At 40.8% G+C, this 17017-nt stretch overlaps 1 protein-coding gene across 2 annotated transcripts in view; it reads left to right on the top strand.

Moving 5' to 3' along the window:
* Marchf6 (membrane associated ring-CH-type finger 6) overlaps positions 1-17017 on the top strand; it is a 68001-nt gene that overhangs the window by 42580 nt on the left and 8404 nt on the right. The window contains exons 15-23 of one of the 2 annotated variants that reach the window (XM_040757692.1): positions 440-574; positions 1560-1679; positions 2028-2128; positions 3031-3168; positions 5155-5356; positions 8248-8317; positions 11731-11927; positions 13794-13928; positions 15395-15484. In XM_040757692.1, the coding sequence (XP_040613626.1) occupies positions 440-574; positions 1560-1679; positions 2028-2128; positions 3031-3168; positions 5155-5356; positions 8248-8317; positions 11731-11927; positions 13794-13928; positions 15395-15484 (1188 nt within the window). The remainder of the gene's footprint in view (positions 1-439; positions 575-1559; positions 1680-2027; positions 2129-3030; positions 3169-5154; positions 5357-8247; positions 8318-11730; positions 11928-13793; positions 13929-15394; positions 15485-17017) is intronic. The other variant, XM_040757693.1, reaches the window with a different exon arrangement.

Raw genomic sequence — 17017 nt, 5'->3', positions numbered from 1 at the left:
AGGTTTCCTTTAGCTGCATAGCAAGTTCTAAACTGGCGTAAGATATATGAGACCCTGTCACAGAAAAGAAATGAACTAGCAAAACTAATTATTTATGCTTCTTGATTTTTAATTGCATTATTTATTTTGAGTATTTGCTCATGTGATGGTGAGAGCACAACTTGCAGGAGTCTACTCTCTCTGCCATGTGAGACCCAGGGATCGAACAGCTTGGTAACAAGAGCCTTTACCCACTGAGCCACCTTGCCTGCCCGTGCTTTAAGATTTTAAAGTACTATATACTCTTACATAGTTCTGTGGCACTGTGAAATGGCATTAAGAGAACTGAAAACCAAAAACATTGTTATTACATACATTTGGTGATCTTCTTAATAGCGAAAGTACTAAGTGTAGCAAGTGTATGTGGCACAGATCTCTAACTTGTTCTGTTTTGACTTAGGAAATGTTTGATGCTACTCTGAAAGATCGAGAACTGAGCTTTCAGTCGGCTCCAGGAACTACGATGTTTCTGCACTGGCTGGTAGGAATGGTGTATGTGTTCTACTTTGCCTCCTTCATCCTGTTGCTGAGAGAGGTAGGTTCTATAGGGAAGTGTTGGTGCTCTGCATGTTTTAGAAGTGCTTTGCTTTGACCAGCAGTCATCCCTCAAAGGCTAGGATGTTTTCCTCACTAAACTGTGTTCTCTACTATTTTAAGAGAGGGAGTAACTAATAGTAGAGTTTGGTTTGATTATTTTAAATTGATGTTTATGTCCAAAAATGACAATGTTTTAAAAACAACCAAGGCTAATTAAAAACCAAAGTTCTTACTTGATATACATCATACTTACCCTCTGTTGTAAACTCCTAAAGGTGGTTGTGATAATAAATTGTCCTTTAAACTTCATCCCCAAGAGAGGTTTTATAGAATTGAAAATACTGAGGAACTGACATTTGAAATACAGAATTACAGTGAGACTTTTTATGATCCCAGTTCATTTGCCAGATGGGTACCTTCACAGATCCTGTTGTAACTGGTTTAAAAGTGAGGGAAGATTAGTATTTCCTCAATATACATTCGGAACTCCAGATTCTGTGCTTATGCTGCAGTAGAAACAAAGGCATGATTCCTGTTCTCCTTTGTCCTTGGGAATGAATAAATCCTTTAAACAAATTAGCTTAACTCTCCTGAGATGGTGATGGAGGAGAAAGCCTGCAAAGCCAGTGGGACTGGAATGTGAATTCAGAGGCTGAATGCCATTTCTGCTATACTCTGAAAAATTTGAGGAGGATGGGGGTGTGTCTGAATTCTTCCCATAAATTATGCAGTGTGCAGTAATACTTATATGGTTTTTTTTTACCTCAGTGATCCAGATTTCTTGATAAATTGTTCTCAGTGTGTTTTCCAGTTTACAATTAAAAGCACTAGAGGCCATTACAAGCACAGAAGTTTGATAGAATTTCTAAGGAATTTCTTGTTCCATGGCAGTTGTAAATTCTTTAGGACCTTATTGTTCTGCTTATGTTCATATGCAAAGCAGAAGGATGTTATTGAGTATCACACTTTAAATATATTTCCAGGTACTTCGACCTGGTGTCTTATGGTTTCTAAGGAATTTGAATGATCCAGATTTTAATCCAGTACAGGAAATGATCCACTTGCCCATTTACAGGCATCTCCGAAGATTTATTTTGTCAGTGGTGAGCAGGTCTTTTTTTTTTCTCTTCTTTCCTTCTTTCCTTCTTTCCTTCTTTCCTTCTTTCCTTCTTTCCTTCCTTCCTTCCTTCCTTCCCTCCTTCCTTCCCTCCTTCCTCCCTCCTTCCCTCCCTCCTTCCCTCCCTCCTTCTCTCCCTCCCTCCCTCCCTCCCTCCCTCCCTCCCTCCCTCCCTCCCTCCCTCCCTCCCTCTCTCCCTCATACAGTGTTTTTTTTGTATTCTTTTAGATTGGGAGGGCGGGGAAGCATACTGACTGTTTTCCTAAGCCTGAGGAATGTACTTACCAAGTCTTTTGCTGAAGTCACAGTGGGTTGTGCCTGTTTCTTACTGCAGATTGTCTTTGGCTCCATTGTACTTCTGATGCTCTGGCTTCCTATACGTATAATTAAGAGTCTGCTGCCTAATTTTCTTCCCTACAATGTCATGCTCTACAGGTAAGGATTTTGTTGTTATTTTGGTGGTTTTGGGAATTGAACTCAGTGCTAGTATGTTAAGCAAGTACTATACCACTGAGTTGCATCCCCAACCCTCTAGATACATTTGTAAAACTTAGAAAAGCTGTAAGGATGTATCACTGTTGGGAATCTATGTTTAAATCATATTTAAGTATTTTATGTAATAGTTTCATTTTGCCATAGTCTCAGTCATATATGTTAGTAGTTACATTTTCAAAGGAAAACTTATTTTTGCATTTGTTTAGATAGTTTCACCACACTTCATGAGAATTAATAGCGTTGTTTTCCTTTGTGTACACCTTTAACTATCAATTAAAAGTAAGACTCAACGCTTTCACCCTTTTGAATTTAAGCTTTTCAGTAATCTCATTACCCCATAGTTCTCCTCAAGCTATGCAGAATGAGATTGCTTCCTCAAATTTACTTCCGGCCTTTTAAGTCTTGTCAGTTCCGAGTCCTTAAGATTTGCACTAAACCAACTCATTTACCGTTCAGTAGCTTAGTTTCTGCCAGGCAAGTCACAGTTACCCACGGGATAAGTAGTTAAGAGGCAGAACTCATGCTTCTAGACTAGGAAAGCGAAGGGGAAACAGCTGGTTTGGAAGCTGTTGAGGGAGACATAGGAGGAAGGGTGAGCAGCTCTGTGAACATGCTGCTCTCACAGTGCAGGTGAGCACCATGGCATGGCCATTGGTGGACACCAAGGGACCAGAAATAGCTTCAGTGGAGTTTGGGAGGGCAGCCTCACTGACTTGAAGAGAGAGCAGGAGAAAGGCAATAAAGACAGACAATAGGTTCATTTGGCTTGTAGATTCGTTTAATCTGATTAGATTAGTTATAATGGAACTAGGACTCACATCATGAACCTGTGACTGTTGTAGTGATGCTCCTGTGAGTGAGCTGTCCCTTGAGCTGCTCCTGCTGCAGGTCGTCTTGCCAGCATTGCTGGAACAGGGGCACACGAGACAGTGGTTGAAGGGCCTTGTGCGTGCGTGGACAGTTACTGCTGGATACTTACTGTGAGTATGGCAGCTGACTCCCTGGGTGTCTGTGCCGTCTGTGCATAACTTTCCTTTTTCCCTTTTTTTGATACTGGGGATTGAAGGACCTCATATGTACTATACAAATGCTATTCCACTGAGTGACATCTCCAACCCCATATTTCATTTTAATTTTCAGACAGTCTTGGCCAAGCTATAACCCTAGAGTCCTCATGCCCCAGTCTTAGTATTCAGAGTACAGACATGTGCCACCATGGCCCGTCTTGTTTTATAATCTTTCTGAAAGAAGTGTGTTCTGTAAAAAGTAGTTTTAGAGGCTGGAGAGATGGCTCAGCAGTAAGAGTTCTTGCTATTCTTCCAGAGGACCCAGTACCTTTCCTAGAATTAATGTTAGGCCACTCACAACTGTCTGTGAGTCCAGCTCTGGGTATCTGACACCTTTTCTGGCTCTGGGGGCACCTACACACATGTGGCACAGATACACACATGCAGACATATAAATAAAAACTCTTGGGAAACCCTAGGCTTAGTAAGAGATAGTTGAGTGCTGTCTGCGGGTTGCTCTTTCAAAGAGGGTGTGTGCACACTGGCCCTCTTGTGCATCCTCCCTGCTGCACCTTCTTTGCTGTCAGATGTGGCAAACAGTTAGACTATGTGGTGTGCTTATATAGGAATGTGACAGTTCCATCAATGCACATTAACCTAGGAGTTAAAACAGCGCAGTGCGTTTAAAGATAAACGAACTTACCTTTATTTTAGGAATTCTGACCAGGTAAAGAAAGTTTTCTAAGGTTTGATTTCTTGTTTGTCTTAGTTACTTTTCGTGTTGCTGTGATAAAATAGCCCACAGAAGCAGCTGAAGAGGGAGTGTTTGCTTTGACTTACATTTTGAAGCAGGAGCTTTAGGCATGTGCTCACATTGCATTTGCATTCAGGAAGCAGAGAGGGGGGGAGGGGGACGGGGAGAGGGAGAGGGAGAGATATTTTCTGTTCAGGGTCCTTGGCCTGCCCAGTAAATGCTATCACCCACTTTTGAATGGGTCTTTCCACTTTAACCTAAGTTAGACATTCTCTCACTGGCATTCCAGAGGCCTGTCTCCTAGGTTCTGTCTTAGGATTTCCATTGCTGTACTAAAACACCATGATCAAAAGCAACTTTGGGAGGAGAGGGTTTATTTCAGCTTACACTTCAGGTAGCAATCCATCGCCGAGGGCAATCAGGGCAAGGACTCAAGGAAAGAACCTGTAGGCAAGAAGGATGCAGAATCCATAAAGAAATGCTTTTTTATTGGTTTGATTCTTATGGCTATATCATCCTGTTTCTTATACCCCACCCACTCCCAAGCCATTCTCCCAGGGATGGCACCCACTACCTCTGGTATGGGTCCTCCCACACCAATCACTAATCAAGAAATGGCTTGATTATATAGGCTTACCCACAGGCCAGTCTGGTGGGGGCGTATTCTTAATTTATTGTGCTCCCTCTTCCCAGATGACTGTAGCCTGTGTCAAGTTGACATAAAACTGGCCAGCACTGTGACTCTAGATCTTGTCAGATTGGTGATGAGGATTAACTCCCACAGTCATTTGTATTTTTGAGTCCATAAGATAGGGGAGTTTCTGTGAAATATTTGGCATACTGTGGTAAATTACTATGTGATGTAGACTTGGTTATATTTGATTAAACACCGCTCTTCTCCCCAGTGCTACTCTCATCTGAATTGATTTGTAGTTTATTAGGGAAGAAGATGAAGGCTTTCACTCTGGAACCTGATGCCAGCTGTCTGTGCTTTCCTCTAAATGACTGACTTCTTCCCAGATGCTGGGTGAAGAACAAAATAGGTTGAGTTTGTGGAGTGTCCCACAAGCTAGCTAACACAGTTGAAGCAGACATTTAGTCTAGATCGCAGGAGTAATACTCTATATAGAATCCACATACACGTTTGTCTTTGTCCCTCTGACCTGAAATAAGACCGGTGTAACTAACTGGTAACTTTTGTGTAGGGATCTTCATTCCTACTTACTGGGAGACCAGGAGGAAAACGAGAACAGTGCAAACCAGCAGGCGAACAATAACCAGCCTGCTCGAAACAACAATGCTGTTCCTGCTGGAGAGGGCCTGCATGCGGCCCACCAAGCCATACTCCAGCAGGGAGGCCCTGTCGGCTTTCAGCCTTACCGCCGGCCTTTCAATTTCCCACTCAGGGTAAGTCTGTACAGCCTGATTTGTGTAAGTTAGTTCTTTACTTTCAATTTTTCTATTGAGAATAAATGCTATTAAGAATTGGTGCTAGCCGGGCGATGGTGGCGCACGCCTTTAATCCCAGCACTCGGGAGGCATAGGCAGGCGGATCTCTGTGAGTTTGAGGCCAGGCTGGACCGACAGCCTCGAAAACAATACAGAGAAACCCTGTCTCGAAAAACCAAAAAAAAAAAAAAAAGAATTGGTGCTAGCCAGGTGTTAGTGGCACACGTCTTTAGTCCCAGCACTCAGGAGACAGAGGCAGGTGGATCTCTGTGAGTTTGAGGCCATCCTGGTCTATGGAGTGAGTTCCAGGACAGCCTCCAAAACAATACAGAGAAACCCTATCTCAAAAAACAAAACAAACAAAAAGAGAATTGGTGCTATGTAGCTATGTCCTACAATTCCTGGAAACAAACCTGTTTTATTACTTATTATGCAGCGTAGATGTTCAAAATAAGTTTATTAGATTTTGGAGATGGATACTGTGTAGAATTAGGATTCTATGGACTTTATCTCTTGTTTGAGAAAAAAAGATTGTAAATTAGAAACTAGCATGATGAGTAACATTTAGACTATGTGTCAGGAATTGTAATGACATGTTAGTGTTTGCCTCTGATTTCATCCCTACTTAACAGCTATTGGATCAGAACAGAACTGTGTTCCTCAGTAGGGCAAAGAACCATGAAGTAAAATACAGTGAGTCTGGAGTACTGCACGTGTCTGCATATGACATCTCCTAAATATATTCAGTTAATTGTAGTTCCAAGTATACCATTTCTAGTGTATAGTTAAGAACCTGGCATACGCCAGATGCTGGTAGCTAATGAAATTGAAGACCAGCTTGGCTAAAATATGCCTGTTTTCATGGTCTTGAAGCTAGCAGTCACTGTGATTCAGAATCTTGTCAGAAGTTTATCCTGATGATTAGTGCCATTTCCTTGCAGTTTGTTATATTTCAAATCCCTGTTTATAATGGTTTGAGGTTGTGAGTCTGATCATTTTGAAACTTGGGTAGATTTTTTTTTTTAACCTCTCATTCTCACCTTTTCTTTCTGGAAAAATAGTCATCATATTTCGATTACCTGTGGGTTATACGTAGCCATTGTCTAAGCATGCCTTGAGTGTTTGTGATATTTTTGATTTGTGTTAGGGCTATAGAGATCATGCATGTAGCCTTCTCCCCGAAACCACTTTCAGACTACTTTGGGAGATTAAAAAACAAAACCAAACATTAGCAGATTTGGGTTCTCAGATGTTTACTGAGGGCACTGTCACTACTTTTGGTCAGGGGCCACTTGTTTGTAGTACAATTGCATGGAGATCTTCATGGAGGATGTGGTCTCTAAGCTGTCTTTAATGCTGACAGGGCAAGCAGATTAAGAAATGGGAAGTAGGAATGCCATTCCAGGCATATGCCAGGAAATGGCACAATGGGATTCGGTAAGCTTGGAACTGCACGTAACTGAATGTAATTTAGAGGATGTAGCCGTATGCAGAGGGGAGATGAGGGACAATGGAAGCTGTGGCAGACAGGACTCGTGGATGAGCAGAGTTGAACATCATGTGTGTGTGTACATATCTATCCTGATGCAGCAACTTATTCTAGAAAATGTTGTTTATAATGGTGAAGGAAACCGGAAGGTATTTCTTCAGTTCCCTTTGTGAATCCTAAAATCAGACCTCATAGTTAATACTTGTTTCACTTTCTTTTGGTTTTCACTCAGCCCTCCTGCTGAGTGAGGGGGGGGCGGGAAAGGCCATCAGAGACAGAATCACTATGGCTTTTGAGGCAGGCAAAGCTGTAGTTAGTTAAGTTTTTCTCGTCAAGAACTCTGCCCTCTGATCTTGGGCGAAGGTGGACCTGGCAAAGTAGAAAATGAACTACAATATGCTGTCTTGCAGCCCGGGAAAGGGGTTCCCTATGTGCTATTGTTCTATCATTACTTCCCAGTACATTAGCCACTGACTATGTGTATTTATTTATAGATAAGATTAATGAAAATAAAATTTAAAATTCTAGCATTGCACATTGTTCATATGTCAGGAGCTCCATAGTCACACGTGGCCTATGACTGCTGTGTTAGGCAGTGTAGAACTAGATGTTTCTATCACCATACAGAACATCTAATTGAATAGCATTGTTACTGAGTTAAGAAGGATGAATATTTTTAAATTGTTATACTAAATTTTGGGTGAGTTTGTTTTGCTGAACATAATGTGCTTGCTTCTTTCTTGTGGGTATATCTGATTGTGTGAAACCACTTATTTTCTACAGGCTGCCTCCCTTCCCTGAAAGTATAGCTGCAGGCTTTCTTCCTTCCCCTAAAAGTGCAGGTGCAGGCTGCCTCCCTCCCCTGAAAGCACAAGTACAGGCTTTCTTGCCTCCCCTAAAAGTACAGGTGCAGACTTTCTTCCCTCCCCTGAAAGTACAGGTGCAGGCCGCCCCCTCCCCTGAAAGTGCAGGTGCAGGCTCTCTCCCTCCCCTTAAAGTGCAGGTGCAGGCTGCCCCTCCCCTGAAAGTGCAGGTGCAAGCTCTCTCCCTCCCCTTAAAGTACAGGTGCAGGCTGCCCCCTCCCCTGAAAGCACAGTACAGGCTGCCTCCCTCCCTTGAAAGCACAGGTACAGCATGCTCGCTCTCTCCCCTGAAAGTACAGGTGCAGGCTCTATCCCTCCCCTGAAGGTAAAGGCACAGGCTCCCTCCCTCCCCTCTTTCTCTCCTCAGTGCTGGGATTCTAGGCACATGCCCCTGTGCCCAGGGTCAGGCTTTTACAGTGGGATTGTTATTTGGATTCTTGGAGGAGTATCACAATACAGAGGACATGTGAACCGCTTACAAACTGTTTTTCTTGCAGATATTTTTGCTGATTGTCTTCATGTGCATAACATTACTAATTGCCAGCCTCATCTGCCTTACTTTACCAGGTATGAATTTATCCCAGCATTCAACTCTTCAGTGTTAAGATTCTTTTCTCAAAACAGATTGTATCTTACGAAGAGGAGATTTGTCATCAAATAGAAACTAGAATTAGTCCTAATGTTTGGTTCATAGGCTATTGATCCTTTAAGGGTATTTCATCCTGTTGCACTCTGTAGATCATAGGTTCATTAGTTCCAGAAACACTTAGGGTTTTTCCAGAGCATTGCACTACAGGCTCTGTTTTCATAGTGGATCACACTGGGAATTTTCAAAGTCATTTGTAAGATTTAAGACATTTTTACAGTCAGTATGTACAAAACTTTATACAGTTAAGACTGTTTCCTCAAATCTGGGATTCACAAATATTGATCCTCTCTGGCATTGACTTTGTTTGAAATTTCAACCAAATAATATTACTTCATCTAACAAGTAAGCTGCTCTAGATGGATACAGTAGCTTGCTGTCCTCTCCAAAGGTCAGCCCTCAGTGGGATGGAATATAAAAAGCCAGTGACAAATCAGAGTAACTTGTCCTGTTGTTTATGTCCAATCAAGACATTCCAAATCATGCTGATAGTTGTTAACCACTAAATGGTGTATTGAGTAATTTTTTATTATACTAAGTCAATAATTTTATAATTCAAATTTGTATTAAAATTTGTCCCACAGAGTTGTTGTAAGGCTGGGAAAGAACAACTAGGGACATTAAAATTAAGGAGATGTTTCTTAAACTTTTTTAATTTGAAGAATTAGTGATTTTTACCTTCATTTGGTTAAAAATGAAGTTTTGAGAATGTTATTTTGTTTTTTTGAGACGGGTTTCTCTGGGTAGCTCTAGCTGTCCTAGAACTTGCTCTGTAGACCAGACTGGCCTCTGCCTCCAAAGTGCTGGGATTAAAAGCATGTGCCACCACCACCCAGCACTACCCAGTGTTCAACCAATCAGGAGCCACTACCCTTAAAGAAACCAGATTTCTTCTCTAGTAGCCATTAACTGTTCCTTAGTTAAGGCTAGGGCTCATGGGCTCCTTCCTACTTCACGCTAGAAGCAGATTTACTTGATCTTGTTGAGATCGTGTACCTGTGTGGCGCCTGCGCCACGACTAAGTCTAATATATTGGGTGAAAGCCTGGAGATTGAACAAGACATCTGGTTATTTGTGCTAAGAGGTCTCTTCCTTATTGTAGAGAGGGAGCAGCCTAATATACAGGCTTACAGCACAGTGGAAAAACCCCAGGGTGGAAGAGATCATGTTTTCCTCATGCTAGATGTTGATGTCAGTGGGGCAAGGCCAGGGCAGTAAGCCAGGACTAGAAAACAGGATGCACTTGTTGGCTGACCAGCGGCTCACAGAGTCGCTGTGGGGGTTGGGATCCAACATGCCAGTAAACACAGCTGCTGTGAGTGTGAGTGCAGTGGTCCTGTTTTGCTGTTTGATGTTTTCTAGTCCCTCTTCCTCATTGATCTCTGAGTCATGGGAAATGGGATTATGTGTGATACAGATGTCCTCTAGGCTAAACACCCTATGTGAAGACTTCTGACCTTGTAAGACTTGAAGCTTCCTTGTCCTTCTTACATCACAGCTGGCCAACTACCATGTGAACATGTACATATTTTTTATATTCCACTTTCATGTTTTTAACCAGTATTTTAAAAATCAATAGAAGAAACTTGTTTTTATTTTTTTTTGTTTTTTCGAGGCAGGGTTTCTCTGTATTGTTTTGGAGTCTGTCCTGAAACCTGCTTGGTAGACCAGGCTGGTCTCAAACTCACAGAGATCCACCTGCCTCTACCTCCCAAGTGCTGGGATTAAAGGCATGTGCCACCAACACCTGGCTGAAACTGGTTTTTTGTTTGAATTTAATGCTGTTATTTAAACATTTCCCTGTAATCTAATCCTACATGGTAGAAAGAGAAGTTTTAGTTCATTACAGAAGAACTTGGACATGGCATACATTTGAGGCTAATAGAACCTTGTTTCTTCCCGTAGGTTACCTACTTTATGGTTTGAAAGCTACCCTTGTCTTCTCAGAAGCAGAGGGCATGGAGGGGGAGAACAGAAGGAAGAGAGAAGCACTATACATTGGCTATTAAATGTAAAACTAATAAAAACATTTCAGAGACAGACCCTAGAGTGGACATTTACATAGAGCACTAAACACTTTTGCAGTGGTGATTTAGGTGTCTTAGGATAAATATACATGTTTACTTATTTCATAGAACAAATATATTCATCCTCTTTTTTTGTTGTGGGTTGAACCTCAGGGCTTATGAATTCATGATTGTACTACCAGTGCAGTGTTTGTCTTTAAAAGAGCTATTTCCATATTCAGACTATTTTGAGAGTTGATTTAAAAAAATCTGATTATGGTTATAGCTTGTAGTGTTTGACTGTTGAACTAACTTAGTTTGACTGGGAGGTAGTATACAGTTTATCAGCCAGAAACATGAGCTTTATCATGTAGATCTACATGCAGGTATATAGTCTACTATGTAACTGATGGGTCAAGGCCTGTGGCTGAGCCTTGTCATGTGTGTGTTGGATGATCCGTTAACTGTTGGAGAACGAATGAGATGACAGGTGGAAAATGTTCAGCACACTGACCAACTCTGTTTAGTATTCAGACAGCATTAGGAAGGCAGTCCATAGTAGAACACTAGAGATTTTAGTCATCTCTCAAGCCTTGTTGAGAGTCAGTTATGTACGGAAAGTTTAAAAATATAACTGATAAACTTGAGCAGTTAACTGAACCATAGTTTATTCCCAACATTCTTCACTGTGTTTGTGACTCACACTTGAGAGCCTCAGCAGGCAGGAAGCTGAAGTAGGAAGATTGCTTTTGAGTTTGAAAACACATCCAAATGTAGTGCTAAACCCTGTTTTAGACAAAAGACAAAGAACAAAACTAACAACCTTTAGGAAGATCTCAGATCTGTGTCTTGTTCTATTTTGGTGTTGATTTTTTAAATGAAAGTTTATATGGCAATCCTTGATACTGTGTTTTGAAATGTTATTGTACCCACTCCTTTGTTTTAAAAAGCTGTTTTTCTGTGTAAATGAATGGATCATTTGGAAGAAAATTAGCCTATATTGTTTGCAAGGTTCCTAGATAAAGTATTGGCAGTGCAAACAATAGAAAATTTCTACCTTTGTCCTACTAGCATAATAATTTCAGTTGGTAATAAAAATAATGAAAGCATCAGTGCTCATAACTTCCTAGACTAGGAGAAATTAGTAATTTGCATGACACATCAGGGCCATATTCTGGGAGAGTCAGTTTATTGACTGTGTTTGGGGTGTTTCCAAATCAAGCAATTCTGTTTTCTAGAAAATTGTATTTGTTTGTTCTGATGTGAAAATATTTATAAAATATCAAGATTACAGTTCTCTTTACCTAGCCACATGTCTCATTTGTCAGCTTTTCTATTTTCAGTATTTGCTGGCCGTTGGTTAATGTCATTTTGGACGGGGACTGCCAAAATCCATGAGCTGTACACGGCTGCTTGTGGTCTTTATGTATGTTGGCTAACCATAAGGGCGGTGACGGTGCTGGTAGCCTGGATGCCCCAGGGACGCAGAGTGATTTTCCAGAAGGTTAAAGAGTGGTCCCTCATGGTAGGTTTCTGTAATAAGATATATTGATCCTATCTGATGGTAATAAATACTTTAACAGCTGTTTCCCATTTATCTTCTTATGTGTCACTTGTTTTCAGAAGTTTATCTTTTGATCAGAAAGGAATACTCCTTTAAGTAGTAACCTTCCATTTCACTTGAAAATCACAGTTCTGTACACAGACGCACTTGAGTTAACAGAAGAATGTGTTGCTAAGTGTTCTTGTGAAATCATTAACAACTGCAGTAAATGCTTTTGGAGGTGTGAAAACATGAGTAATGGAAGTCATTCTCAAAACCCTGATTTCACACAGAATCAAAGACAGTTAGATCCTTATCTAAGTGTGGAGATGAACACCTGTACACACTGATGCCTGGGCTGGTAAACACAGAGGCCACTTCTTTGCCTAGTCATTTGGGTCATCAGCTCTAATTTCTGTATCTGTATTCTGTATTTGCTTTCCCTTAAAGTCTGTATATTTTCATGCTGAAACCCTTTTTAATGTTTTATAATTTTACTTATTATTTGCACATACTATTTGATACCACAGGTTAATAACTCAGTAATACCTGTATATATGAGTTCTGTTCTAACCAGACTAGCATATTTCACTTTTCCATCATTGTACAATTACTGTGTGTTGATACAATCCACGTATATAGTGAGAGATTTATTGTACATGATGAATGGAGGGAGTTAATTGCTACTTAGTCCTTAGGGTAATGAGCAACTTAACAATATTTAATAGAGACCATCTAATTTTAATTTTATTTGGTAGTCTATCATATCTTCATAAATGTCATAGAAAGAGGTAGTTTTGTATTCTACCAATACCATGTTTGGTCATATATTAGAATAGTTGTATCTACTGAAGCCATCTTATAAAGAGGACACCAGAACCCAAGGTTACTTTAAGACTGCTCTCATTGTAAATATTTTGTAGTTCCTTTTACTTTTATCATTCTTTTCTTATTTTGCCACTAAATCCAAATTCTAAACTATTGTGAATATACCAGGTGTAGTCGCTAATGTATTGACCAGATAAGCATCTTTTCTTGTCAGAAAACCAGACTGTTCTAGTGGGGTCCGTCTAATTGGCCTGATGCAGTACTTGAACTAGAGTTAGTATGAACCACCACTTAACCCAGGAGCTCTCAGATCTGCTTATGAGTTAGGTAGCTGTTGGATCAGTATTTGGTAAATCGGTAGGTTTTTGCAGGTAGAGAGAAGTCAAGTAATGAGAAGGATATTTTGAGGAAAACATCAGTTACCTTGTTAATTGTATATATAGTAAATGAAATTTTGGGGGAAAATCTGTTTTATAGCAACAATCCTTAGTAGTAATAGGTTTTGTTGCAGCTACAGCTCTGCATTCAAGCATTCTAACAAATTCATTTGATGGGTTTGGGGATGACTAGACTGATAAACTCTTGCCTAAGAAGCTGGAGGGCCCAGATTCAGTCCTCAGGACCCACATAACATTCTGGGTGTGGTGATGTGTTCTTGCAATCAGTGACAAAGGGGCAGAAACTGGAGGACTTGCTGGCTGGGTTTGCTGGCTGAGCAGTCTAGCCTAATTGAGTTCTGTTTCAGTGAGACACTATTTCTCAAAGGAGGACGATGACATTAGAGATTGTCTTTTGGCTTCCATTTGCATATGTGCGTATGGTGTGCAGGTTCACACAGCATATGCCCATATATGCATTAAAAAAAACTCCACTGAAATATCTAACATTAAAAACATACATTGTTTAAAATAGTATGGTTGCCCCGTTGGGCATCAGGCCAAAGAGGAAACAGCCTGACAGTGGACTAGAGTTTGTCAGGATGGAATTTCTGTAGTGACGAGGTGTCCTGTTTCCTATTAGATAATGAAGACTCTGATAGTTGCTGTGCTGCTAGCTGGAGTTGTCCCGCTGCTCCTGGGCCTCCTGTTTGAGCTGGTGATTGTTGCTCCTCTGCGGGTCCCTCTTGATCAGACTCCCCTCTTCTACCCTTGGCAGGTATGCATGTCTTATCTTCGTGATTGCTGCTAATGGTTTGGGATCAGAAATAAAAAAACAAAACTTTGATTATTTAGTTTACTTTATGCAGTTGGTTTAGAAAGATGGTTTTTCTGTTCTTGGAACCTTTTTAAAATTGTTGAAAGAATGCCCTTTGCTCTTGTTTTTAAAATGAAAAGGCCATGTAAAACCCTTCCTTCCTCAGAATACTTTATGGATTGAAGTGTTGCTCTTCACTGAGTTTGCTGTGTAGGACTCATAAGAAAGAACTGACCCACATATATGCCATGGGACGCACTTGTTCCCAGTCTCCCTAAAGTAAATAATGAAATTAAGAAAAACTTAAGTGGGTATTTCACGCTGTGGTGAGGATTTAGGGTTCTAAGTAGGTTCTAGTGCATTGTTTAAAATGTCTCGGTGGGATGGGAGGGGCCAGTAATCACTGGCTAGCTGAAGGGGAGAGGGTGGAGGCAGGTACCATGGAGACCTGGGTTTCAGTGGTGCTAGGAATGTGAAACAGTCCATATCTATCTGGTACAGTTCAGGAAAACCATAAATGCCTAAGCTTGCGAGTCTTTGGAGTAATTTCTTAGGCCCAAAATGACTTATTACAGCATAAGTTAGTTCAGTCTGTACCAGTAACACAGGACAAGCAACAAACTTGGTTGATAAAATAATAGTTTCATATTATTTGCTTACTGGGGTCTCATTAATGCCCAGATTTTTTATATTTTCTCAAGAAAATATTGTAGGTTTCTAAAAGATAATGAGTATGTTATTTAACTTGAACTTTTACATCTTAATCCCTGTCCTTTGTTTTTTGAGAGTTTTTTATACAGTATATTTTGGTATATTTTGATCATATTCATTCCTTCCCTCCACTTTTCCCAGATTCATTCCTCCTTCCCTAACTGGTTCCTTTGGAGAGATGGATTTTTTAAAATTATTTGTTTATGGTGACACACTTATTAGAAGAGGACACGAGGATTTCATTAAAGATGGTTGTGAGCCACCATGTGGTTGCTGGGAATTGAATTCAGGACCTCTGGAAGAGCAGCCAGTGCTCTCAACCTCTGAGCCAGCTCTCTAGCCCCGGGGAGATGGATTTTTAATCTATCAAATATGTGCTGCCCATATACTCATGGGTATGTGGCCTTCACCCACCAGCATAGAACACCCACCCTCTTGGCCCCCAGTGTTTCTCTGTGTAACAGTTCTGGCCGTCCTGGAACTCACTCTGTAGACCAGGCTGGCCTTGAACTCACAGAGATCCACCTGCCTTGGGCTTCCCTCCCGGTCACCATAGAACTCTTAAAGAAAACTGACTCTTTCCCAGAAGCGGTCAATTGCTTAAGTGAGTGATCCCAGTCCTGTGCAGCTTCTGTTCTGAAACTGAACAGCATTGTGTGGGCTTTAACAAAGTCAGTGAAGATGTGGAAAGTGTTCTTGGTTTTCTCTAACCATAGGATTGGGCACTGGGAGTGCTGCATGCCAAAATTATCGCAGCCATAACTCTGATGGGTCCTCAGTGGTGGTTGAAAACTGTCATCGAACAGGTAAGAAGCCAGTTTCAGAGAAACATATTCTGAAATGGGTTGTGATTGTATTTAGCTAATAGAATTTTAGTTTTAATGTTTCTGCTTTTCTGAACTCTCTATTTTCATTAATGTTCGCATACAGTTTTTTCTTTGTGTGTGTGTGTCCGCACGCGTGTGCACATGCATATGGTTTTACTCACTTTGCCAGCTTGCTGGCCTCTTTTGTTTTAAAGAGGAGACAGTTTTTTCTCATATTATGGCTGTTAAAATAATTTATGCCTTGAGAATGAGTAGCCATTAAAGAGGTAGCTTTGAATTCTAGCTGATACAATGCTTTTAAAGAAAGACTAAAAAAATCTAGGTAGCTGGTAAGCCAAAGTAAAGGGATTTTGAAACGGCAGACAGCGTATTAGGAGATGAGGGAAAACTGATAAAGGGCTAATTAATACCCCATGGTGGTGCCTTCCTTCCTGCATTTGCAGCACTTGAGATGTGAGAGACAGGAGGATCACGTGCTCAAGATCATCCTCAGTTATGTAGCAAGTTCAGGGACAGCACTTGCCACACGAGACCCTGTTTTAAAAAGAGTGTATAATGAGGTGTATCAGTGTTGGTTCCTGTGACCCTTTCTAGGCTTGTCAAGGTTCAAGTTGTCTCTAACATTTGCTCTTCTTAGTAGGGTTAGGAGAGTGAACCACCATTGTACCTGCTTTTATGTAAAGAGAGAGGAAGGATTGAGTGCTTCCTACAAGTGCTGCTTCCAGTTGCCTTCTGCTTAAAACCATGCTTATGCCAAGGATGTCAAGGCCCTTCAGTGTTCCTTCCAGTTTCACACATCATGGTGGCTTTTTGTCAGTTACCCATAACTTACCTGAAGGTTAGCTAGTAAACAAAAATACCCACAACTTTCTCTAAAGGGAAGATGTAGCTGATGCTTGTCATTTTTCCACTGTAGACTGTTCTGATGAAACTTTGTAATTCATACTTCTAAACCTGTACCAGAAAGAAGTTACTACTCACATAACAGGGCAGGGTTGCTTAGGAATACCCTGATTACATAGTGTCTAAGACTGTTGCTGTATTATAGGGAGTTATCAGGTAACTTGGCTATCATGGTACTAACCTTGAAAAAGTAGATTGTGCTTTTGAGTGTTAATCAGTAGGAAGTCAGTAATTAACTTCAGAAAGATTTCTATCCGCATAGCCTAAGTAGAGATTTTAGTACTTACATATTTAAACTTTAGTTACTAGGAAATGTACTCAAGGATAGCTCAGATTTTTTATTCTTAGGAAATTGCTAGACAGATAAGAGTCTTACAGGTCTGTAGCAGTTAAGACCCTTTTCCTGATGTATAGAAAGTAAAGTAGTTCTATCTGCCCCGCCTCCATGGGAAAATCATTGGGAGTAGTCCTAGACCCTCAAGCTGTTGATTCTTAGACCGGGAGTGGGGCCAGGAAACAGTACATCAGAAGGCCAGTATGCTTATGCCTCTGGCAGCACATCCCTTCAAATAGAAGTCAGAGCCTGTTCACTGGAGTGTTTCCCGGTTA

The sequence above is a fragment of the Mesocricetus auratus genome, unplaced genomic scaffold, assembly GCF_017639785.1.
Source record: "Mesocricetus auratus isolate SY011 unplaced genomic scaffold, BCM_Maur_2.0 Super-Scaffold_100015, whole genome shotgun sequence".
Classification (NCBI taxonomy): Eukaryota; Metazoa; Chordata; class Mammalia; order Rodentia; family Cricetidae; genus Mesocricetus; species Mesocricetus auratus.
Note: the sequence above shows the minus strand (reverse complement) of the source record. Positions and strands in the feature narration are given on the sequence as shown.